The following is a 26,048-nucleotide window of genomic DNA, read 5'->3' as shown; positions in this document are numbered from 1 at the left end:
GGGGCAACCTACAGCACAGCAGCATGAAGTTCAGGGCAGGTATCCCCACATCATCCAACTGTGCAGAAAGACGACCTCGCTTTAATCAAGGACTTTGGTTCCAGTGTGTGCACAGTGTTTTGAGGTAAACTCTCATTAGTCTGTTTCCACCTTTACCTCTGACCCTCCCTAACTAGATGCAGGTCACAAACCTGCAGGCTGATTTCAAAACTGTACAGAATGCTCTCAGTGATTCAGTTCAGTTCAATTCAGTTTATTTATATAGCACCAGCCAAATCACAGCAAAGTTGTCTCAGGACACTTTACAGAAACATTCACATACATAAAAGCCAATTAGTAAAGTTCTCTAAGGAGGAGATTCAAAATCAGTTCCAAATGCTAGTAAAACCAGTTATGTTGTTTTCCCATAATTCTGTGGTAACTATTCCTTCTGTTCAAACACTGAATGGTGATATCACAGAACTTGTAGACGCATGAAAATATCTTGGTATTTGGCAGGATAAAAATCTTAATTTTAAATATCACATTACAGATCTAATAAAAAGCTAAAATGTCCTCGTTTTTTTTTTTTTCTTTTTTATAGACTGAAATCATATTTTTCTATGTTTTCCCGTAAGCAGCTTGTAACGAGTTTGTTTTTATCACAGCTGGATTACGGAGACACAATCTATAGATTTGCCTCCCCCACTACCTTGGCTAAACTGGAGCCCATTCACCATGCTGCTCTGAGGTCTAGAACAGGTTCACCCTTTAGGACTCACCATTGTACTTCATATACCCTTGCTGGACTTCACTCAATATACTAAGGATAAAGCATTGGTATATTTCCATATACAAAGCCATTTTAGGAAAATGACCATCATGTTTCTCCTTCAAATTCATTTCACTACAGAACACTCACAGTCTCAGGACCAGCAGCTGGCTGTGGTTTAAGGTCCCTTTTGTGCCACAGAGTCAGGAAGGACGAGTTTGTCCTATTTAGGCACGTGGACTTGGAATGTATTGTATTTTACATCTTATTACCAGATGTTTTGTTGTAAATATTTTAATATTACTGTTATTAAGACAGTTGCTGTATTTGTAATGGCTTGTTTGCACTGTGCAGGTTGCCCAGGACATCCTTGTAAAAGTGATTAGTAATCTTAATGGATTTATTTCCTGGTAAAATAATGGTTTAAATAAAATTAAATAAATTCTCACAATCCAATGTCTATAACAGTCGTATGTATTTTCTTTATCAACCTCCATGAGTGTGATTTGATTGAAGAGGTGTAACAAGTCTTCCTGGGCTTGTTTGGAATCTCCCAGCAGTGGGATGGTAAAGTAGTCTCCTGCCATGATGTTTGTGTGCATCCCTGCTCATCAACTGAAGCACCAAGGCAGCCGGAGCCTTGCTGAGTGATTGACGACTGGCTGGGGAGTTTTATGATGGAGCTGTCAGTCCTGCCGTGCCACATTCTCCTGGCAGTGGCTCTCCTGACACCCTCAGAAAAACATCAGAACGTGACCTCTCATATCTTGTCTGAGTCGAGTTTTGAGTGGGGGACGAGAAGCATAGCTCAGCCTTTTTCTATTTCACGACTGACTGGGAATGTGCACGAGTGGTTTGCACAATCAAACACAAATAATGGTAGAATATGTAGCTAAAATACTTTCACATTAAATAATAATACGTTTCCATGCTATAGTTTTTGTGTTTTTGGAAACTGGTGAAATATGTTAATTTATGTAAAATGTATAATAAAATTTAGTCCCTGCTTAAAAGTGAAAACTCAGTTTACAAAATCAATTTTTTAACAGTACTATGTACAATATATTTATTGTATATATACACAGTTATACACTGGTATATTCAGTTTTACAGAGCAGCAACTATAGCTTTCATGCTCACTTGCTTATTTAAAACACTCTGGATTGATGAAGTATTCACTAAATCGTTCTAACTTCTTCATGAGGCGTCGACTCCAAGTCAAGTCGTCACTTCTTTAAATCCTACCTTTGCAGTCTTGGTCAATTTGTACTCACAGGTTTTGGGGTACAAAAAGAAAATATCGGCCTCAGATTACTTGCATCGCACGGTCATAGTTGTGTGCATGAAGCTTGTGCCTCTGAAAGAATTAGGCTTAAATCAATAGGTAAATAGTGTGGTCTATTTGTTGGGATTATTTTCTGCTAATACCACTACCATTTAGGGAGTGGTGCTGAAGAGGTTAGAGAAGGTGGGCCTGTGATTGAAAAGTCATTGGTTCAACTCCCTGGACTTCAAAATCAAGATGTGGGTGTGAAAGGTGAAACATCCACACCTGCATCCAACCTCATGTGCCCCACTCTGGGCTCTTGAGCAAGGCTCTTAATCCCCAGCATCTGCTCCCTGGGCGCTCGAGATGGCAGCTCTCTGCTCCACACAGAGGGCTGTGGTTACATCAGAAAGGGCATCCGGCATAAACTCAATTATCAAGTCTTTGTGTGAGTTAGTTCACTGCCCTGAAGAAGGAGCAGCTGAAAGAAGAAAAATAAGATTGTGCTACCACGTCAAACTTAGTTTAATATCAACTGACTGACCTATAGACATTTTTGTGCTTACTAAAGCTGCTTTCAAGGATTCGAGATTATTTGTCATTTGGAATGAAATTGTGTACTCAAGGTCCCAGTTACATCCAACAAAAGTATAAAATGTAAAAGAAAAACAGTTATAAGATCCAAGATATGAACTAAGAAAAATGTTGAAACTAAAAATACACTAAGCACTAGTAGTATACCACATTACGCCGAACAGCAGCACAAACACGAGTGTGTGAGCAGATGAGCACAAATGAACACAGCGACAGGAAACAGATCAGCAGCGACAGGAAACAGATCAGCAGCGACATGAAACAGATCAGCAGTGACATGAAACAGATCAGCAGCAACATGAAACAGATCAGCAGCAACATGTGATTTTTCACAGTGATTATTCTGGTTAGAGATTCATGAGTCTAACAGCCTCAGGGTAGAAGCTGTTCCTCGGTCTAGTAATTCTACACTTAATGCTCCTCAACCTCCTTCCTGAAGGGAGCAGGGCAAAAAGTGTGTGCTGGGTGAGTGTGGTCCTTCATGATGCAGGTGGCCCTATTCCTGCATCTGGAGGTGTAGATGTCTGTGATGGTGGGGAGGCTGACTCCAACATCTTCTGTGCAGCCTTCACCACTCTCTGCAAAGCTTTTCTTTCTGCAGCTGTGCAGCCTCCATGCCACACGTTGATGCTGGAGCACAGGATGCTCTCCACTGCACACCTGTAGAAGGAGGTGAGGACTGAGCTTCCCAGACCAGCTCGTCTCAGCCGTCTGAGGAAGTAGAGTCTCTGATGAGCTTTCTTCATCAGGCTGGTGGTGTTGTTGCTCCAGCTGAGGTTGTTGTTCAGGTGCACACCCAAGTACTTGTAGCTGGAGACCACTTCCACTACAGCTCCTCTTATGTTCAGGGGGGTTTAGGTGAGTTTGTTCCTTCTGAAGTCCACAATCATTTATTTTGTCTTCTTCACATTGATGTGAAGGTTATTCTCTTTGCACCAGCTCTCCAGGTGTTCCACCTCTTGCCTGTAGCTGGACTCATCATTGTTTGTGATGCATCCCACCACCGCTGTATCATCTGCAAACTTTACAATGCGACAGCCTGGATGGGTAGCTGCACAGTCGTATGTGAGCATATGTGGTGTGGCCATATTGAAAAGGTTTGGCTGCAAACGTTGTCGTAAATCTACGTCCAAGTGTTCCATTGAAATCCGCCCACTGGCTCATGAGATATGTTGCAAACATGACAGACCACTGAGCAGCAGAAACAGAGTCACCACTTTCGCTCTCGGCATGCACCATAATGCAGAAACTAACTGCCAGTCACTGCTGTTGGTGTCCTATTAATGGAGCGTCATTAGGTCAAGAGAAAGTATTTAAACAGAGTTTTAAAATAACGTAATTAATCAAATACAACAAGTCTGGATTTAGATTTTGATATAGTTTTCAAAACGCTGTGATTATTTTTCATTCCCCGTCAAACTCCATGTGAAGAGTGCAGGTTTGAAACTCTACAGTGAAATAATATTTTACACTTATAATGCAATGACCACTTAAGTGATCCCGTAGGAACTTGTGTTACGAATTCCATTTTATTCAGAAACGTCACATTGTTGGAGCTTGTAGAGCTGTTGCACGTGTTCCATTTCCAAGTTCATTTTGTAGCTCATCCCTTCTGGCGTGTAATTGTTATTTAAAAATGGTATTTATATTTAACAAGAGTCTAACCATGAGGGCACCTGGCTTTTAATGTTGGATTAGTACGATCCTCAAACAGTTATTTAGATTAAAATGTTGAAACTAATACCTTATGAACTTTATGTAATGTCCCAATACCAAATTTTATTTTACTTACTTCGTGATGAGATGCACAAAAAGTACACAAGAAACTTGTGTCCTATTAAACATTTCTTTCACACCTGAAACACAGAAACTGCATTTTACTATTTTTGAAAGAATCATTTTAGTTTATATAGTTTTATCCACTTGTTTAATTATTGATGGTTGCTCTTTGGAGATAAAAAGAACTTGAATGCTAAATTATTTTCCTTATTCTCATGAGATTATTGCTTTTTGGCAGCCAAATAGACCAACTTGCTTATTCATTCTAATTGTTTTACCTTTGAGGAGGATTCAATCATTCAGAGCACCGTGTTAACCCATCAGAGACCGGTTGGAGCTGCAGCAGCATAGAGATGTTCACTTCTTTTTTCCCACATTCCTCGTCAACAGAGGGGATTCACCGACATGAGCTTCTTTTGAATAATGAATCTTTAACTGAGTAATGACCTTTATTGAGTTCTCTGGGCAGCCGGAGGGAATTACAACGCTGAAAAAATGTGGCTGCAAGTTTAAGCCCTGCGAGCGTCGGTGCTGTAAATGACAACAGTCAATATCAAATTTATATATAATATCAAATTTATATATCTAGTTTATGCAATCATAAATTAGATATTTAAATTTGATATTTGTCCAAAAAGCAGTAGAAAAATTCAACAATGATAAATGTTGCATGGAGATTTGCTTCATTTCTAAACAGAAGTTAGGATTATTTTTTATTTTTTTATATAACAATGAGATCTTTTTTAAACACCACACTGTTTACTCAGTACATACGTTTATTAAAGGAAAATATTTTCATTTTTTACAAATCATCCATCCATTATCTTTTACCCGCCACTTCATCCATTCACTCTCTCTCTCATCTAGGAACAATTCAGAGTCACCAATCAGCCTAACATGCATGTTTTTAGTCTGGAGTACCTGGAGAAAAACCATGTAGCTCAGAGAGAACCTTCTTGTTGAGAGACGACACTTCTGCCAACTGCACCATCGTCCCGCCCAGTTTACATTTCAGCATTAACTAATAAAAAGGAAGTTATTGTGTACTAAAGTACTTTAGTACTAAAGTACTCTGGGACATTTGTTGCTCTGACTTTAGAAATTCAAACTCAAAGGATTCTGGACCAGCTAAAGTTTGGATAAATCATGCACGTCCCGCTTGTCTAACCAGTAAAATAGCATTTGTAAAATGTTACTGTTCGTCGTCAGCTGGGCTCCAAAACGACACAACTTTCATAATTAGTTGCTTGTTGTCCTTGAATAATCAATTAGTTGATGTGTGTATAAAATAGGAGTAGAAACTCTTTTTGAGTTCAAACAACTTACATCACCCTGAATAAACCAAGAGTAAGAAATCCAGCAGAGTTCTGTTTATCACTGTTGAGCTGCTCATCCATCCATCCATACATTCATCCGTCCATCATCTTCCTCTTCTTCTGAAGTCAGGTCTCGGGGCAGCGTCTTGAACAGGGAAGTCCAGACATCTCTCTCCAAAGCCTCTTCCAACTCTTCTGGGAGGACTCCAAGGTGTCCCCTGGTCAAACAAGAGACGTAGTCTCTCCAGCGTGTCCTGGGTCTTCCCCGGGGTCTCCTCCCAGTCAGACATGCCTGAAGCATCTCCCTAGAGAGACGTCCAGAGGGCATCCTTAGCAGATGCCCGAGCCACCTCAACTGGCTCCTCTCGATGTGGAGGAGCAGTGGTTCTACTCTGAGTCTCTCCTGATAACTGAACTTCTCCCCCTGTCTCTAAGGGTGAGTCCAGCTACCCTGCAGAGGAAACTCATTTCAACCTCCTGGATCCACGATCTCTTTCTTTCAGTCACTACCCAGAGTTCATAACCAGAGGTGAGGGGAGGAACGTAGACCGACCGGTAAACAGAGAGCTTTGTCTTACAACTCTGCTCTCTTTTCACCACAACAGACCGGTACAGTGTCCGCAATACTGCAGATGCTGCACCAATCCATCTGTCAATCTCACACTCCATTCTTGCCTCACTGTGAACAAAACCCTGAGATACTTGAACTCCTCCAGTTGAGGCAGAACTTCACTCTCAATCTGGAGAGAGCAATCCACCCTTTTCCGGTTGAGGACCATGGCCTCAGATTTGGAGGTGCTGGTTCTCATCCCAGCTGCTTCACACTCGGCTGCAAACCGCTCCAGTGAGAGCTGAAGATCACGGCATGATGACGCCAACAGGACCACATCATCTGCAAAGAGCAGAGATGGAATCCTGAGGCCACCAAACAATTTTATTTGAGTAATAATTTCAGAACCATTAGAGTGCGTTTCATCTTTAAACCTTACCCTAAAGTTTGTCTTTATTTTAACTACCGGTGTAAGATTGGTCCATTTACACAGATTGATCATAATCACAAAGCTAGATTTTGAAACACAAAAAGAAACATTTTAAAATACTTGTTTTGCTACAACCGTTCGGTGTGAACCATTAAGTCCTCTGCTGATGTGTCATTAAATGGGAATGATAATCTATGCTCAGAGGACGGTGCAGAATAATTGCCTGCATGGGTTTTATTCAAGCAGCGTTGTTACTGCTGAGAGGCATCAACGTATCTGAAGAGCCTATGTGACTTTGATTGGTATGAAACCTGAGTTAAGAACCCTCATGGTCCTCTGTGGACTGTGCGTTGGCAGTAAGGATGACAGGAACTCCAAAACCCCCGTGTGCTGTGATTACCAGATGGCCATGGCAGCGATCTTCAGTCCTTTCACTCACCTGGCTGAGTAAAAACTTCCTGTAACCATGTACCCGCAGGAAATGCTCTCTACAGTATGTCTGCCTTCTCTGCCTCTGCCAAAACTCTCGCTTCCGTCCTCGGCTCCTGCATCTGAAGACTGTTTCAAAAAGGGAAAATAAAAAAGGAGGACACCAATTTGGGCCACTGAGGTGCAAAAGGGATCGCTCCAAACAGGAGTGATGTTTGATGCACTGACTGAAACTGCTGCCAGGTGGTTGTGATAAGTTTAGTCATTCTTCTTTTTAACTCATCTCTAAATATTTCATTGTCCAAGTTTCAGTCGCAGTTTCTCTGGGATAGCTTCTTTTTTTTTTTTAAAGGTTTTATCATTGTTACGGTATTTAGAATAAGCATGTGTAAAGGATTATTCAAATTTACGTTTTTTTATATGTTTTCTAGACCAATAATCTGATTGGTTAGCCCTTGGGTGTAGCACAAAACTTGTGGCATATTCTCAGCCAATGCATAAATACATATTATGTACTTCTGTGGATTATTGATTTATGATAATTTGTGGGGTTTGGAAGTACAATATGAAGAATGCTTATTTTTGTTTTTTCCTTGCGGGTAGAGTAGGGCACATAAACACTGGTACACAAAATATGTAAAGTCGGCTTTTCATTTAGTTAGTGCCTTTTCTGTTTCCACCCACTTTTATTTATTTTCTGGTTTTAGTCTCAAACCTCTCTTCTAACAAAAGTTTACAGAAAATCACTGCCACCAGGCAAACATCAATATCAGAACAGTCGTTTGCTCATTTATTTATCTGTCCGATGTGTTCAGTTTCGAGGCAACACATTAACCTTATCTAAAGATGTTCAGCAGCTCTGCAAACGCACTCGAAACTATTGATAGCATATGCTAATGCGGAGTCAGAGGTTCAGGACTTTTCATACCCAAAACTTCTTGTTCTTTGAGGTTTACCAACTTCTCCGGTGCTGATGTAAACAGGAATGGATTCATGCAACAAAGTTAAGTCAGCTCCTCTGGATGGTTTCTTTTGTAGACAGAAACCACTTTGACCACGACTGCCTCAAGCTCCAGAAACCAGTTTAGCACCATAAATCTGGTTGACCCACTATGTGAAGGTGCCATTTATAAGACTGAGTTTGTTGTGGCTCCTTGGACTGAAGAAGTCTTTTGGATGAAAGATGAAACATTTCAACAAAAATAAACATCCAGAGGACCTGACTTCACTTTGTTGGATTTTTCTACCTGGATTATTTAGCATGACTCAGGATAGTAATGGATTAAGTTCATGATTATTCTTTAAATCAAGTCTTTTTTCTCTACCTTCAAGTTCCTCCAGTCATTCGAGTTCATCCAGAGAGCCAAGCCAGGGAGCCGGGTGTGACCGCCAGCCTGCGCTGCCACGCTGAGGGCATCCCCGCTCCACAACTGTCCTGGCTCAAGAACGGCATGGACATTAAAACCAAGCTGTCCAAACAACTCACCCTGCAAGGTAAATTAATTAACTGCCACATGCTTGATCTTTACTACTTTTTTCCCCCATTATCACAGAGAGTGACAATATTTTGTCTACAACATCAAAATCTGAATGTTTAATAAACGACTGGGATAAAGTAAAAACAAAAGGCTAAATCTTATTTACAGGAAGAAAAATAAACTAAATTATTTTGCAGTCAAATGTCTACAAAAGGTAAATTATGTTTGAATAAACCGTTAAAACAGTTGTTTTGTTAAATTAGTCCTGGCTACTGCTGTGTAAGTCAACCCTAAAAAAATTTAGAAAGAAATGATAACGAGGTGTTTTTCCATAAATACTTTAGTGTTTTTAAAGTGAAACTGTAACCGGTGTTTACGTTGTAATAAACAGGCAATGCACTGATTTTAACAAGACACAATCAGATTAACAAAAAGTACTAAAGTAGCAAAAAGATGCAGTAATTCTGTTCGATGGAGTTGCTTGCATGCTTCTTTTATCCTCCGTTGCACATCTACAATTGGTCCAAATGCTGCAGCCCAATTTTTAACTGGTACAGGCCATACAGAGCACATTACTCCAGTTCTGGCCTCACTGCACTGGATATCCATTCACTTTCAGATCCAGTTCAAAATACTCATGTGTTTTTAAATCACTGAACAGTTCTGCCCCATCTTATCTCACTGATCTTCTGCAGCCATATGTCCCACCACACTCTCTGAGGTCAGCAGACCAGATGCTCCTTTTAATTTCTGAAACCTGTTGCAAGCTCAGAGGTGACAGGGCTTTCTCTGTTGCAGGTCCAAGACGGTGGAATGAGTTGCCACTGCGTGTCAGGCAGGCTCCCACACTCACTCTTTAAGTCTCTCCTGAAAACTCACTTTTATTCCCTTGCCTTTGACACGCTGTGATTTGTTTTGGTCCTGTCTGTAGTCTAGTGTCGGCCATTTAGTTATTATCCACTGATATTTGTATCTATACTTTTATTTTATGTTTTCCTGTCTGCTGTGCTTGTTTATGTATTTTGTACAGCACTTTGGTTGGCCTTGTTGCTGTTTTAAGTGCTCTATAAATAAATTGGTATGGTATTTATCAGTAAGAGAGGTTCAATTAAAAGCAGTTTTTTAAATGTATATCTTTATGCCTTAAAAAAATTAACTCATTTTACAACCATATGTTAAAATAGTATAAATAAATGTATTGGAAATCATAAATACACTATTAGTATTCTTCATATTAGTCATATTTCAAACTTGGACACTGTTTCCTTCAGGATCTCTTAAGCTGATTGTGAAAACATTACATCTTCACACGCAAGGCATTGATCACAATCAATCACTGTTGCCGTTTCCATACCAGGTCATTTCTTTGGACTGATTTTTTTTTTTTTTTTTTTGTATTTTCAGACCTCATGATTGCACACAGACCTGATAGTCTTAAGCATAAAAACAGTTACAGGCCTGTTCAGTAGTCATAGAATGTGAACAATGCTTCTCTGCTGACACGAGACGATGCAGCACATGTGTTCCTCGTCAGAAGCTCTGAAAAGTAGAAGAGTTAGCAGCACAAACTTCACTTTGCTGTCTGCCATCGTTACTGCAGCTGTCCGTAGTGTGCATGTGCTGTTCCACACCATCGATGGGCTTTTACAAAAACTTCTACTCAGAAAACTGGATTTACAAAAGGTCCTGTGTCAAAAAAATACTCTGTTGCGTACATGAAAGCCCCAAACCCAGCAAGTTCAGGTTTTACTTCAGTGTTTGTCCCCATTGAGGATCACTGGTGACATCAAGCTTTCCATCGACCATTTTACAGGAAACCACCGTGCCACTGGGTACGATGACGCATAGAAATCAAACGTATGCGCTGCCTGAGGAGCTCAAACAGGACATTTGTAATGTCCAAGTTAAAGGTAAAAGCTATAAGATCATATCCAAGGAGCTTCATGTTGTGACCAACTGACACAAAGTATAAGGTCCATGTGATCCAATCTGCCAGGACATGGATGCAAGAGGAAATGCAACCCCAGCTTGATCATACATATGTTGTGAGTTGTAGAAATAGATCCATGGAAACTTTCCAAAACCTTTGACTTAAGCTCTAAGGTCAAGGCAAAACATTTTCTGATGTGTTGCATTTGAATCATGATGGGCTCCGTGATCAAAGACCCAGAAGTATTCAACTGTTAAACCTGCACATACAACTGCAGATTCATGTTGAACAGTCTTAAAATCTCTGGGAGAAGTTTCTGAGACTGATCAAACAACACTGGAGCTGTTTGGCTTCAGTCAGGAGTTGTGTGTTTTTGGCTTATTGCAGATTTATCACTGTTTGCATTATAAAACATGAAATTAGAAAAACAGTCCGTTACAGTGGAATCAAAGCTTTTCATTATTTGAGGAAACAACAGCAACAAGTCTTGTTGCTCTAATCTGCAAATATTACAACAAGTATACAGTGAATATTAAATAACTAGGGCTTTGATACAAATAGTGTTCATATAGTGGCATTGTTATCCTAATTTCTGGCTTTAAATACATTTTATTTGCCTTCTAGTTGAGACCTTGTGGTTATAATAACCAGATGAGGGGGGAAACAAACAAACAAGTCTCTTACCAACTACAATTTTCTTAGATAAGTTAGTCATTTTGGCAAAATTTAATCATTTTTACATTTCAGTTCAAGATTTTAGCTGAAAATATCTGACAAGCAGTTTGTTTTTCAAATTAAACCTCACAGAAACATTTGCCACCTTCTTAGTTTAAACTTCAGCCTTGTTGAACTGTTAATGAAACAAACACGTCATCCTCCTTTCAAACAGTTAAAAATAAATATATTTATGTGCAAGTTTACCAAAAGACTAAGAAACAGCAAGTCTCTTGCCAGTGACTCTTATTTGTCTTTTCTCGGTCTCTGTTGTTCCTCACAGCAAATGGAAGTGAGGTGCACATCAGCAACGTGCACTTCGAAGACACCGGCGCTTACACCTGCATTGCCAGAAATGAGGCTGGTGTGGACGAGGACATCTCTTCTCTGTTCGTGGAGGACTCGGCACGCAAAACCTGTACGTTTAAATCTTTACTTCTTTTTATTATTCAAGGGGAAATTAAGCTTTTAAGCTTTATGCTTTTTAAGTTGATTTCTTGAGATGCAAGTTAAGTTTTTTCCAGAGGGTTTTTCATTGTGTGAATGTTTGTGAAGCATTCTGTCTACCGTCATCCATTTTTCTTGCGTACATGTTTCGGCTCGGTACTCATCCTGCAGTTTTCATCTATTTCAACAAATCATGAATCAAAACCTTCAGCTCTTTCAGGACAATCCTGCTGTGACTTTTGGTGTTGTTGCAACTTTAGCTTATTGAAATATTTAGCCTTTTGCCATTTTTTTTCCATCATAGAAAATGAATTGAGCTCATTTTACAGCCTTCAGATCTTTAGATGTGTTTACAACCTTTTACTGCTCCTTTCACATTTTGTTCTGCTTCAGCTTCTTTCAGCTTCCTTCTGCAAATATAATATTTTTTTCAGCTGCTTTCAGCTAATTTCTTCTCCTCTCAGATTTTTTTTTGTCTAACTATAACTTTTTCTGCTTCTTCTAACTTCTTTCTACTAATTTCAGCTTGTTATGCTCCTTTCAACTTATTTATGCTATTTTAGGTAAATTTAGTTGTCTTGATGCTGTTTTTAGCTTGTTCACGTAATTCACATTTTTTTTTTATCTCATGTCAGCTTCTTTCAGTTCCTTCTGGTAGTTTATGCTGCTTTCTGCATGTTCAGCTATTTTTTTTTTTTTTTTTTTTTTTTTGTTGCCAATTTATTTATTTTTTTAAGCTAATTTCTCAATTTTTGTGCTCATTTCTGCTCTAATGAACCTACTTCAGTAAATATGTCTCCATACTGATTTATTCTTCTAACTTAGGCTTGTTCTTCCATTTCAGTTGCATTTCAGAATGTTTTTTAGCCGATTTCAGCTGTTTATCAGAAAGTTATTTTGCAATAAGGATTCACACTGCATTTTCGCTTGAAATGCAATTTTGGTATTTTCAGCTTGCTATGCTCATTTCAGCTTTTTTCAGCAAATTACAGCTTTTTTCTGCTATTTCAGCTACCTTTTAGTTGTTTCTGTTCTAAATGTTGCTTTTTCAGCTAATTCCACATTGTTTTGGCTCATTCCAGCTTCTTCCACTTTCTTCTGGTAGTTTAAGCTTCCTTCTGCCTGTTCAGTTACTTTTCAGCTGTTTTAGCTAAATTATTAATTGTTATGTTCATTTCTGATTATTTAAACATAATTCAGCAAATATGTTCTGCTTTCTTCTGCTAACTTAGGCTTGTTCTTTCATTTTAGCTACATTTCACGTTTTTAGCTAATTTCAGCTGTTTTTTCAGCAAGTTTTTCAGCAATAAACATTCACAGTGCATTTTCAATTTCTTTATTATTTTTTTTTTAATCTCAGAAATGATTATTTATTCATTCAGACACACAACAGCCCACTTCCAGGATCATTTTCTGTTGAGGCCGAGAGATTTATTACTCAATCTTCTAAATGCTCATTTTGTTTTGTTCTTTTCTTTCTCCCTAAAGGAATCTATTAACCAAATCAATTATAAATCAGTTACCCAATTAGCATTTACAAGGTCACAAAAATATATATTTTTTGAGTTTGTGAAGGCAAAACTTGTTTTTTTTTTTTACTTTAATGTATTGAACTTAATATTTTATTTATTATTACTCAACTAATTGACTAATTATCGATGACACGCATCACATCAGTAATTTAAAAACCTAGTGTTCAGCGATCAGGTGTTTGGGACTAATTATGTATTTAACAACTTCAGGTTTGCGACTCAAGTAACCTTTTTTATTTGTGAAAACATTCCAGATAAACAATCTTTCGTTGTTCTTCCTCTGTGAAAAGAGCAACTCGCAGTAATTAACTTTGACCTTCTTAGAAATAACGGGGCGTTCTTCGGGGGCATCCAGCCACTTGTCAGTGTGCTGTATATTTATTTCTTTGGTAATGAGGGATCCCAGTTGGTACAGGTTTTGCAGTCAGGTCACATGTGATGCGTTCACTGTCCCAGATCTGCGCCGGACCTCTTCAGATGCGATCGCCGTCTGCCCTGCCTGTCACGCATCAGAGGATCATGCTCAGTCATGTCAGAAGTTACCCATGTGCTTTAAAGCTTCTGAAGGTCTACTGTGAGACAAAATGATGCTAGCAGTTAGATATGGTAGACCTATTTCTGGAGTGAGTAACCTCGCAGGACACGACTTCAAAGAGGTGTCGGGGGACGAGCAGACATGGATGCACTGCTGCGGTATGAAGGAGAACATAAACAGACTTTAATAGAAATGTTTTCTGCTTCGACCTGTTCTGGTTTCCCTCCGATAATGTCCGACCACATTCACAGATAGTCAACCGAGGAATAAAAACTGACATTTTTTACCGTGAGTTTCCTCGTCCTCTGAGCCTAATGTGAGCTGCAGTTTCCTGTAGCTGCCAAACTCCCAAAATTATACTTCCCTACATTTAGTTTAAAATGAATCCTTTAAATGCCTGTTTTATTTTAAAATTCAAAGTTCTATCAGCAGCACGGTGGATCAGTTGGTAGAGCTACTGCCTCTCAGCGAGAAGGTTGCTAGTTGGAATCCCGGCTGGGGCCTTTCTGGGTGGAGTCTGCATGTTCTCTCCGTGCATGCGTGGGTTTTCTCCAGGTACTCCAGTTTCCTCCCACAGACCAAAAACATGCATGTTAGACTGTCTAACTCTAAAGTGTCTCTAGGTGAGAGAGAGTGAATGGTTGTTTGTCTCGTTTGTCTCTATGAGGGACTGGAGACATGTCCAGGGTGTCCCCCGCCTCTCGCACAGTGACTGCAGGACATGGGCACCAGTGACCCCCATGATTCGAAAAGGAAGAAGCGTGTAAAGATGCTGGATGGATTAACTTTTTCTATTAGTTAATTTCAAATATCATTAAGCAAATTTGACAATATTTTCAAATATTTAAAAGAAGGAAGTGTTTAAAAGATGACATTGAGAAGGTGGCTTTAATGATGGACAGGAAGCAGAGATGAAAACATAACGGAAGAATATGTTGCCATTTTTAGACAGAATTAAAAAGTATTACTAAGGGTGCAGTAATTCCATTTTTTAAATAAAGTACAAGTACGTACAATTGAAATCTTGCTGACACAGAGCATTGATACATGTAATAAATGTCGTTACACCTTTTGTAATTTGTTGAACTTCCAGTTAAACATTTAACCAGTTCCAACAAAATTTATGTTAATTAGAATCAAAATAAGCCTGTTAACAAAAACTTCACCAAAAATGAATGATGGATGGACGGACGGATGGATTTGGTAGATGGGTAGAGATACGGTAGATACTTTGATATTTATAGAAAAAAATGATTTATTAAAAAAGAAATTTGAGATAAACAATGTTTGAAAAACTTTCTAACCCAAAGTAACTTCATGTTTGCCTTGACATGGCTTCTCCACCAACTGAACGCTTCATTGAGCTGAACTCGGCTTGTCCGTGGTATCAGAACATGAGTAACTGCACACGGTATGTGAAGTGTTTCCTAACGCTGGCGCCTGTAGCAGAATTACATCAGACGGACCGCTAAGACAACGTTGGAGCAGCTGAGATGGTCGGGACATGTGCAGAGGAAGGATAGTGGATATTGCACTTTCTATCCAACCTCTTCTTGACTGCCTGGTTGACATCAGGGACTGGATGGCTTTAAATGTCTTAAATTGTAATAAGACAGAAGTCATGTTGTTTCAACCCAATGGCAAAATCAAGAACCAAAGTATCGACCTTTCCTCTCTAGCCCCGTTAGAGAAACAAGTAGTCACTAATCTGGGAGTAATAATGGACCCTTTCATGAGACTAAACAGTCGAGCGTCTGTCTAAATTCAAGCCCAGACTGCCCAAAAGTAATCTTGAGACAGTGATACATGCTTTCATAACATGCAGGTTTGATTACAGTTTGGAATCAGACTTTCACTGCACGTTTACAACTGGTTCAAAATGCTGCTGTCCGATTTTTAACTGGTGCAGACAAAAGAGAGCACATAACTCCAGTTCTGGCCTCCCCTCACTGGCTCCCGGTTCACTTCCGAATTCATTTAAAAATCCTCCTGTATGTTTTTTAAATCTCTGAACAGTTCTGCCCCATCTTGTCTCGCTGATCTGCTGCAGCCATATCTCCCCCAGCGCCCTCTGAGGTCTGCAGACCAGATGCTTTTACTGGTTCCAGTCACTCGTTTTAAGTTCAGAGGTGACAGAACCTTCTCTGTCCAAGACTGTGGACTGAGTTACCACTGCAGGTCAGGCAGGCCCCCCCTCATTGTTTTTTAAGTCTCATATAAAAACTTTTATTCTCTGGCTTTTGACACAGTGTGTTGATTTTAACTTCTCTGTATTTGAAGTCATGTAGTTTCTTATCTTCACCTCTGTGGATCTTTGTATTTTATGTTTGTTCTTTGCTTGTTTGGCCTTGATGTTTTTTTTAAGTGCTTTATAAATAAAGTGGGATGTTGTGAACAAAGGAAATTGAATGTGAAGCTGCTGGGGGGAGGGATTGATCACAGAGGAGGTCCATGGATGGAGGGTGATGATGTGACAAAGGAGGATGCTGGGATAGAATGAGGAGGAGGCAAATGATCTGCTGTGAAGATCTGGAGCGAGAGCAGCTCAGTGAAGATTTGGACGTCAGTTTGTGTCAATATTCAGTGCTAAAGTTGAGCTTTTGTGAAATCCAGTTTACGAGTTACAAGTGACGCTAAAGCACGGCTTGTTTTGTGTTTTTGTTCATCATCAGTGGCTCATGCAGATTATTTTAAAACTGCAAAAGATAAGCTGACAAAATAATCCAACATTTATACACACTAAGCTCTGAGGGTGAAGCTAGATTTTGTTTTTCTGAGAACAAATCCCAGTCCACTAATAATTTTAGCTCTAAAACCATCTTTGCCTCGTGCTTTTACTTGTTCACAGAGAAGTATGGAAAGAGTTGGACTGTTGTGTAACCGTTTCACAGCAGCAGGATGTTGTGAACGTTATTGATGCAGTTTATTTAGAGACTGTTGCAGCTGCTGTGGGAAAAGGAAATGAATGGAACATGCTCAACACAACGGTGGAGTTTATCGATGCGCTTGAATAGGTTTCCAGCTGCAGCGTAACAGGAACGGCCCATGGTCTTTGGGTAGACTGACATTAATTACTGCTGGAAATGAATCAGTGCAAACTTTAGCTCTGATGGACTTTACTAATAAAATGATATTTTATTTAAAACTGCTGACAGACTGCACCAGAGGTTCTGTTTGTGTTCATCTTGGAAGCCAAAATAAATAAAAACAACCAGCTACAAACATAAAACCAACAGTTTGAAAATATCAAGTGAAAAACATCTCACGTGACAACTGTGATCTAAAAGATGGTTGACAGCTCATCGTCATATTCAGTGGAATAATCCTGAAACGTTCTGCTCCTTTTGGTCACAGCAGTTGGTTTAGCATCTTTCATGGTTTGCTTTTTTCTTCGTCATCATCACAGGAGGACTCTTCGTTTTCAAGAGCTATGTATTTCTGCTGTTGCTTTGAAATCCTGCGTATCGTAGAGCTAACAGTGAAACAGCTAAAAAAATGTTGCTAATTAGCGTCTACTTCAGTGTAGCTCTGTACTTTTATAGAAGCCAAGTTCTCGTGGTTCACCTCAAACCAGTAGGCTGATAATACCAATGTTTTTCATCTCACCTGATGACTGATAAATACATAAATGTGGTTAGTGTTGAAAGAGTTGGTGAAATCAGATTTCTTTTGGTAATAGTGGATGAGACTTGGTTTAAAGCGGACATTAAACATATTTATTCTAAAGCATCAAGAAGCCTTGCAGCACTGAATGAGGCCAAGCAGATATTAGATCAGACGCATCCTCCATCACCAATTTCACTTTACCTCAGTTACCGTGTGTAGATCTGGTGCAACAGTTATAAAACATTACATTCACTTTTTATTCTCCACAAAAAGCAGTTTGTGTCGTTCCCATTGCATGTTAGAGGGACAAACAAGCGGCGCCATTTATCTGGAAATATTCCAGGTGCGTTTGTTTTTCCAGAAAAAAGTTACAATTTAAGGAGTTTGAATGTGCGCACTGTGAGGAAGAGTTTGTTGTGTGGAGTTGAAGCAATATCCAAACGTAAAACTGTTGAAAACAAAGATGAAAGTATTCCATGAAACATGAACATAAAATATGATGACAGCCTGTCTTTAGAAATTGTACAGTTCTGTTTTATTTCCAATGGCGGTTGTATTAATAAGGAATAAGATAATAATTAATACGTATTGTAATGTTGAAGGAGTGAAAATAAATAAGTACATATTTCTTCTAACTCGTTTTCCACGTGAGCTAAAAACAAATGGAGCAGTATTTGTGCGTTTTTACTGGAGATGTACTGATCCAATACAAATATCGATATCAGTACAAATATTTAAAAAAAACTTCTGGATCGGGTATCGGTGACAATGTGACCGATCCATAACTGGGCAGATCTATTCACTCCAATTCTTTGTTTTGTGCTCAGTGATGTCACACGCTAGCGTTCTGACTGAACAAGTTAAAGTTGTGTTGTTTTTACATGTCTGACTGAGCTTGTGAAGCTCTTGGTGTGTTTCAGTGTGCCGTTATGGTGCAGAGTTTTCAATAAATTTGTAATTCAGTAAATTCATGTCTGCGTTTAAAAAAATAAATGTTTTACGTTAATTCAGCACTGGGTTTGTAAGTTCAATCATCCAGGTAGACAACAAAAATGTAAAAAAAAAACATGTCCAGATGACACGATTTAGCCATTTTTGTTAAATCAGCACAGTTTTTTTTTTTTTTCTATATCGGATCGGTATCGGATCGGTATATGCCGTTACCAAACAAAGGGATCGGTATCGGATCGGAAGTGAAAAAAGTGAATCGGTGCATCCCTAATTTTTACTTTATTTTTTATTTTTTTGTTTCCTTCTCCTCTGCTTCAAATGGCTGCCTGTGAATTGTTACCACGTTCAAAATAAACCAAACAACTGATAGACGGGTAAAATATCTTTTTACAGAGAATTCACAAAAAGTCTGGACAAACAGAAATATCAAATAGTTTAATGTTGTAATTAGATTAATGGCAATAAAATAATGGATCTCCCCCCTGTCCAGAGCGTTCCCCTCTTCTCGCACAGTTAATTCTTTAAAAATACTCCTGTTTCCATTCAGGTTTTCTTACTAAACTTCCTGCAAATGTCAAATTAATAGTTGTCAAATACACAACATTGATCAAAAACTGCTAAAAAGCAAAATCTAATCAAACGAGCTCAAGATCAACGAGGGGAAAATAAATATAATGAGGGTAAAAACGTCAAATTGAATACATAAATCAACTCGTTTATGGTTGCAGCTGCTTTGAAACAAACAGAAAACTCATTAAGTGTGTGTCGCAGGTCTGACCCTGCTCTGTCATTTGTGTTCGCTGGTATTTGATAAGCCGAAGCAGATGGATGGATATTTCTGTCGGGCTCTCCTGCAACAGTCGGGTGTACAGAAACCATCGTCTACCAGCTGTTATCAATACATCTCTGTTTCAGCAACTCGGAGACCCTGAGCTGCTCGTCTTCATTGTTCTGCTCACTGTTTACACAGCAAACCTAATCAGGCACTAAACGTGTGTCTGCGTACTCTGCAGCTGCTTTTACCGGAGGAAATGTTCTCGGTGGATATTAAAATGATTCTCCAGCAGCTGCTATTACAAAAATATCTTTGATTTGCAGTGGGTTAATTATGGCTGCTGTAGATTTATGAGGTGGAAACGCTGGAAACAAGAAGCGCGTTTTATTTAGTTTGCATGAATGTATCACTGTCGAGGTGCACTTTGTCTCCAGTTCACATCCATCTTGCTATTTATACTGGAAATCACTCACTACCTGGACACAATATTAAATAAAGGTTGAATGAAAAAAAATGTTCTCATGTAGGAAATGTAATAACTGTGCTACAAATAAATTAATTAATTTACATAAGAAACATGTACAGCCGAGAAGAATGCAGTGATTTACTTCAGTTGAATTTAAAATAGTTTATTTATTTGTAATTCTTGGACAGATCTTAGGTCAAAGATATAATAATTTATGAGCATAACAAGTAAATATAAAGATAAAAACTTTATTAATGTTTGCAAATTATTTGAACCGCTTATTTCTTGTTTCCGCATTTCATTTATTTCACATATTCAAATTATATTGTCTGAATAAAAGCAAGTTTACCATATTTTTAATCAAGTTATTTTGAAATACTTTGAAACGTAATGTTCTATTTTCATAAATATTCATATATAAAGATAATTTATATCAGTTAAAGTTTAAATCTGGTTAAACTGGTTGTAAAAAAGAAAATCGAAATAGTGAAAACTGAGTTTTTGGTTGTAAAAATCTAAACAAACACGTTCGATACAGCTTAGATTTAATTAATTTATTTTTATTAATTATTGAAATATGACCTCAATGTTCTTTCAGGATCTGAGCTTTTTATGTCAGGACAACCTGACCAAACGTTCCAACTCAATCAAAATTTAATATCTGGGTTAGCTTTAGTGGAAAAAATTATAAAGCCTTGGAAATAAACAAATAAATTAAATAAAGCCGGATTTTTCCTCAGATTTCATCTGTTCTGTCCACGTCCTTTTGCCCCGTCTTGTGAGCGTCTCGCTGCCTGATGGCTTCTCTCTGACCTTCATCTTTAGCAGCGTCCTGACAGTCTCAGCGGTGAAGAAACCCGGCTCTAACTTTCATCTGTGAAGCTTTTCACCAGAACAGTCGGAGTGAACGTCCTGCCTCCTCTCCTGCCGACTGTAAAACGGCAGCAGGAGTCGTGAGACGCTCCTGACAGCAGACGTTCAATCCACATCTACAGCCGCATGAGGAAGCTACTGCAAGTGGAGATTTCATAAATGACAATATTACTTCTCAGTTTCTATTAAATAAAAATAAACTAGCATCACAGAATTTGATAAAGGTCAGCTCTTTTTTTTTATTTTCAACTACGAAACGTGGCTAAATATTGCAGAGAATTTTATTCAAAGATGTTTATTTTATTGTTTAAGATAAGATAAAACTTTATTGATCCCGCAGGAAATTCTTGTGCCACAGTTTCAATACAAAGGAACATGCACAAGAAATCACACAAACTATATAAATAACAATATACAAATTAACAGAGGTTTAAAAATACCAACAATTAAAGTCCAGAAAACAAGAGTCAACTTGACTGTTAAAGTCGACGGACGGGTGAGATCCTATGGGATTAAGTCCAAGTGCATCACTGACCAACAGAGTATTTATTACAATGCTTTGGCATTCATTAGATTGATTTTTATTTGATTTTTTTTATTACATGCTAAACAAAATGGCCCATTTTAACTGAACTTTGAACATCTGAACATCACTGTCCAATCCCTGCTGCTAAAGTTAGCTGTAATGTAGCTAAAGACAAAGCAACTGTTGATTTCTGTTGTCTAAAATTGAAGATTAAATGTTCTTTTTTTGCCGTAGTTTTGTATTTGTAGCCAGAGTCTGTGCGCTGTGGATGTGCAACATACCATGCCATACCACTTTATTTATAAAGCACTTAAAACAGCTACAAAGCCAACCAAAGTGCTGTACAGACAAAACATTACCATTCTTATGAACGTCTCAGCTACACTTCCTCCCAGTCCCATCCTACTGGTTGTCACGGTGTCGACTACGATACCACAACTCTAAAGAATAGACGTAATGTATTTTGTTTAAAGTGCATACTTGAACAAACAGCTACAAGAATCACCAGAAAATAACACCTGAGAAGGAGAGATGTCATTTTTCACTACAGCCAGCCGCTTCTGGTGCCGTCTAGGTAATATATACAGTATGCCAATAAACACTACTGGGATTACTGGGTGTTGGGACGAGTGTTCTAGTTGGAAGGATAATGTGACAACTGCAGTGGAATAGAAATGTTGCACGTATCTTTATTTGACAAGTACTTCAAATGTAAGATTTGCTGCAGATCAATCAACGTATTGGTTGATTATAAAAAGAAAATTCACCCGTCTGATTGCACACCCACATGTCACCCAAATCTATGCAACAAACATATGTGGACTTTAATTTGTTTACTGCTTTTCAACAAACAATCCTGCAAGAATGTAATCAAAAATCAAGACTTCAGCATCTGTTTCCCACTCAAGTCATAAATCACAGCGTCAGACTCCTCGTTTGAACTCGGAAACAAACATCGAGTGTGTGAGTAGCACCATATGGTGCATAGATTGCACCGTGGCCAAAGAGGCTTTTTAACGTCGTTTGCTTGGTTTCCACTCATGCACAGAGCAACGTCTGGTTTCACAACGAGACTACGGAAACAGAAAACAAATGATGTAATTCATGTAGACTTTCTGTAAACTTCGGCTGAGCTGAGTCAGCTGTTGCAAGAAAAACAAATGTTGAACGCATTACTATAAAATGTAGGTCTTGAAATGTAGAAATGAAAGATCCGGCTGCTGCTTAGATGATTCAGAAATGAAAGAGATGTAAAAAACGGTCTTTATACATTTCCAAATCTGTTTTTCTTGATTCTTTGGTTAAGATTCAGTGTTCACAAGTAGTGATGTAATAGTGCGTAGGCTCGCAGATGAATAATGTACATTATTAACAGGGGTGGCTTCTGCCTACAAGTGTTAGAATCAAGGACGCTTCGACAGTGGAAGAGATGCTGGTGGGCATGTAGTGGCTGTAGGCTCCAACATCACATCTTAATTGTACTTGAAGATGTTTTTGATATCTGACTTCCTGGAACGCAATGATCCATTTCTGTGAAATCTTTGTTAATGACCTGCCTCAGGCTTCTTATTCAAAGTCTCCATCTAGTGAAGATTATGCCAGCTGTCAAAGGACTGACATTAACCAGAAGCTGGGGAGATAATTCATCTCATGACTGAGGTTGGAGTGATCTTCTGGACACAGTTTCAACACTTAAAGCCTGAAGGTCCAAACCTTCTCTTCACAGGAACAATACTGAATTGTTTTCTTTCAAACGTAACCCTGACACTTTAATGTTTTTGAAAACCTGAGCTTTCACCGTTTGAGGTCTTTTTAACAGAGGCTGTCACCAGCAGGCAAAGCACCATCCATCTCTGACAGGCTGCTGCTAAACTGGCATCAATATCTGCCCCTCACCATGTGTCGGCTCTTCTTGTAGAAGATCTGCAAGGAACAAAGCAACCACGGCTTGCTTCAGTCTCTGGTTTGTTTCTCTACGTAATGAACCAATTCATGCTTCATACCAGAGACTCGGAGTTCATGACCAACATAATGTCTTTAGCTGCGACTTCGTTTGTGTGTTTGTTTGTTTAGAACCTTTCTGGTATAATCACCTTCCTTACCAGGACCGAAGGTCCTTTTGGGGACCAACGACCAGTTCTAATTCATGGAGTACCGTTGTTGGATTAGGGTTTGGTTTAGGATCAAGGTGTGAATAGAGATTAGGTTAGGGTTAGGAGTGTACTGGTAATGGTCAGGGTTAGGCTACAGGAATGAATGGAAATGCAGGGAAGTCAATAAATTGTCCTAATAAGGATAAAAATGCAAACTTTTAAGTGTCTGAAGGTTTTTGAAGTAACATTTTTAAAGAGCAATTGTTTTTTACAACACTTTTTCTTAGGGATGCACGATATTGGATTTTTGGCCGATATCCGATATGTTAAAACTTATTAGGCCGATAACCGATACCAATATTTTATATATGTTCCTTTTTCAGAACATAACCCTCTTATTTAGACTTATTTGCTACAAAATGTGTGCAACAGCTGTAAGAGCTGGTGACATATATTCAGTAACAGCCATAAGATATTCATAGCACTTTAACTTATATTAAATGAAAAGTGTTAAATATTATTTATTAGCATTAGTCACCTGTGATACTGTCTCACCTGTGGAGGCTTGTTCCAGGTTCCTATAGCTGCAGTGTGGGATCTTCTGCACTCCTGTGCATGAAGGACAGACTTTTTAAGTTCAAAGTTTTTGTCTATCCAATGTGCCGTAAGACCAATCATGCTAACGAGGCTTGCACGACGTCCAAATGTCTGTGGTAAAACCCACCCAACAAATCTTGTTATTGGATATTAGCTTCTCAATGATGTCGGAAATGACGGCTTGTAACTCGGGTAACGTTACCTCGAAAAAATATCTGACTGCTGACGATGTAGTGAGGCTCAACTCCATAAATCTTTGGATTCTGACCCTCACCAACAAAAAATAAAACTTCCACACCACCGACATTTTGAATTTTCCTCTCCGCCGTGACGTCGGCACAAAACAGCGCCTTTCATATCTGCAAGTTATTTTAATGGGATGTCCGATATTGAAATGTAACAATATTATCGGCCGATACCGATACAATGCCGATAATATCGTGCATCCGTACTATAAACATTTTATTCAAAATAAAGTTGATACAATATAGTATTTACCCAAATTGGGGAAAAAAACTGTTTTACACTAATTTATTCAAGTTCAGTAAATAATAATGTGCAGTTAAAAAAACTAGTAGCCTATTGTGATCTATTACAATTACAGTTTAAAACATTTGGCATGTTTTAGGTAAAATTGCCTTAATTTAAAAGTATAATCTGTTGAGTTGAATGAGTTGTCAAATTATTGTAAAAGAAACATTAGGTTTGTGTTTGGCCAATCAGCCCAATAAATAGAAAGAAATTAGCTGTGCTTTAGTTAAAAACACATTTTTTGTCAAAATGTGAACCCTTCCTGAGTGGTTGTTTGGAATGAACACACACACACACACACACACAGAACAAAAATTGTGGAAATCTGATGTGGAGCAAAAGTGAAATACAAAATATACAACAAAAAAAAGGTTAAATCTTGTCATCTGGACAGTTTCTTGTTGGAGGAAACATTTCGTCTTTCATCTGAAAGTCTTCATCAGTCTGAGGCCTGCCAACCCAGGTCTGTCGTATAAATAGCACCTTCTTGACGTGTTTCAAGCCGGCCCTCTGTGAAATTCCCAGAAAGGGGATTTTTTTGTGATTTTTCCCTTTTTGTGATCTACCTGGATGATTGTGCTTTCATGTCTTTTTCTGGTGTCCTCAGGCTGTTTCTGTGAGTAGCAAGTTGGCCATCAGGCCTCAAACATTTGATTGTTGTGCATAATGATTGGTTGTTTTGGACTGAAGGTCCCTTTTTGCAAGTGTAAATCAGTTTCTGGGAGACGGCTGGCTTGAAACATCAACAAAGTGATATTTATATGACATATCTGGGTTGGCAGGCCTCAGATTGATGAAGTCTTTCAGATGAAAGATGAAACGTTTCTACCATAAAGAAACTGTCCTGATGACACAATTTAACCCTTTTTTGTGATTTATCTACCTGGAGGATTCAACTTTCAAACCTTTTTCAAAATATGTTTTTTTTTTTCCTGCTTAAGTATCACAGTTTTGATTAATCTCTTTAACCTCATTTTATTTGCATTAATTTTAGGATCTCCCTTAAGGGGTTGAGTCCAGCTGCTGTGGTTAAACACTCTGGGAAATTGGTTTCCACCCTAATGACATCATATATTTGGTGACATAAATTAAGAAACTAAACAAACCCCAACAAACACTGAGCAGCTCATCTTTATTGCATATTTTTGACTCACCTCGGGGATCAGTCTACTGTGGTTAAAAATACTTCTGTTAAATCAGTTCGTACCAGCTTTGTGAGCTAACTGCATCATTTCTTTCACTGTGAGAATGTTTATCTTCAGAACTGTGCAAAAGTCTAAAGCCATCTCTAGTTTATTTTATAAATAAGTAGTCTTTATTTAAGGTTTATCAAAGTTTCATGGGACTGACTGCTTTATCACAGATCTTCAGTCCAGTACCTGACCATTGATGAAACATGTTTTTAAGTCCCTGAACTCTGACATGAATCATTCAGACATTAAAAAGTCTCCTGAACTCAACAGACACAGTCAACGTGCACACCCTGGCACTGAACCAGTTTTAAATTGGATCTTTAGACATTTTGTTACTAACAGCCTGTCACGCAGACACAGTCTGTTCCTGTTTCTTGAGTTAAAAAATACAAAAAGATAAAAAGGCTCGACATATGCAGGTCTTTTCTCAGCTGTAGGAGAACGCCTCTCTGATCTGTCAGGTCTTTGCAGGATTGTCTTTCCTGCTCCTTAAAGACATCCAGCCACTGTTCAACTGCTGCAGACAGATTATTGTGGTTTAGGTCTAACACTTCTTTGTTTGACTTCCAGTTGTTCACTTCAGACACACAATGCACAATATGTAGTTGTGGTCAAGTGAAAATATTGAAAAAAGTACTGTGAAAAAGCCAAAATCCAAAGTCGTAAGGAAAAACTATCCAGACCA

The 26,048-nt window shown here is 38.6% G+C and overlaps 1 protein-coding gene across 1 annotated transcript in view; it reads left to right on the top strand.

Annotated features, from left to right (window-relative positions):
- fstl5 (follistatin-like 5) overlaps window positions 1–26,048 on the top strand; it is a 209,376-nt gene that overhangs the window by 152,857 nt on the left and 30,471 nt on the right. The window contains exons 9-10 of the mRNA XM_037675152.1: window positions 8,449–8,610; window positions 11,522–11,656. Coding sequence (XP_037531080.1) covers window positions 8,449–8,610; window positions 11,522–11,656 — 297 coding nt within the window. The remainder of the gene's footprint in view (window positions 1–8,448; window positions 8,611–11,521; window positions 11,657–26,048) is intronic.

The sequence above is a fragment of the Nematolebias whitei genome, chromosome 4, assembly GCF_014905685.2.
Source record: "Nematolebias whitei isolate Nwh7 chromosome 4, NemWhi1, whole genome shotgun sequence".
Lineage (NCBI taxonomy): Eukaryota > Metazoa > Chordata > Actinopteri > Cyprinodontiformes > Rivulidae > Nematolebias > Nematolebias whitei.
The sequence above is the reverse complement of the archived record's forward strand: the minus strand, read 5'-3'. Positions and strand labels throughout refer to the sequence as shown.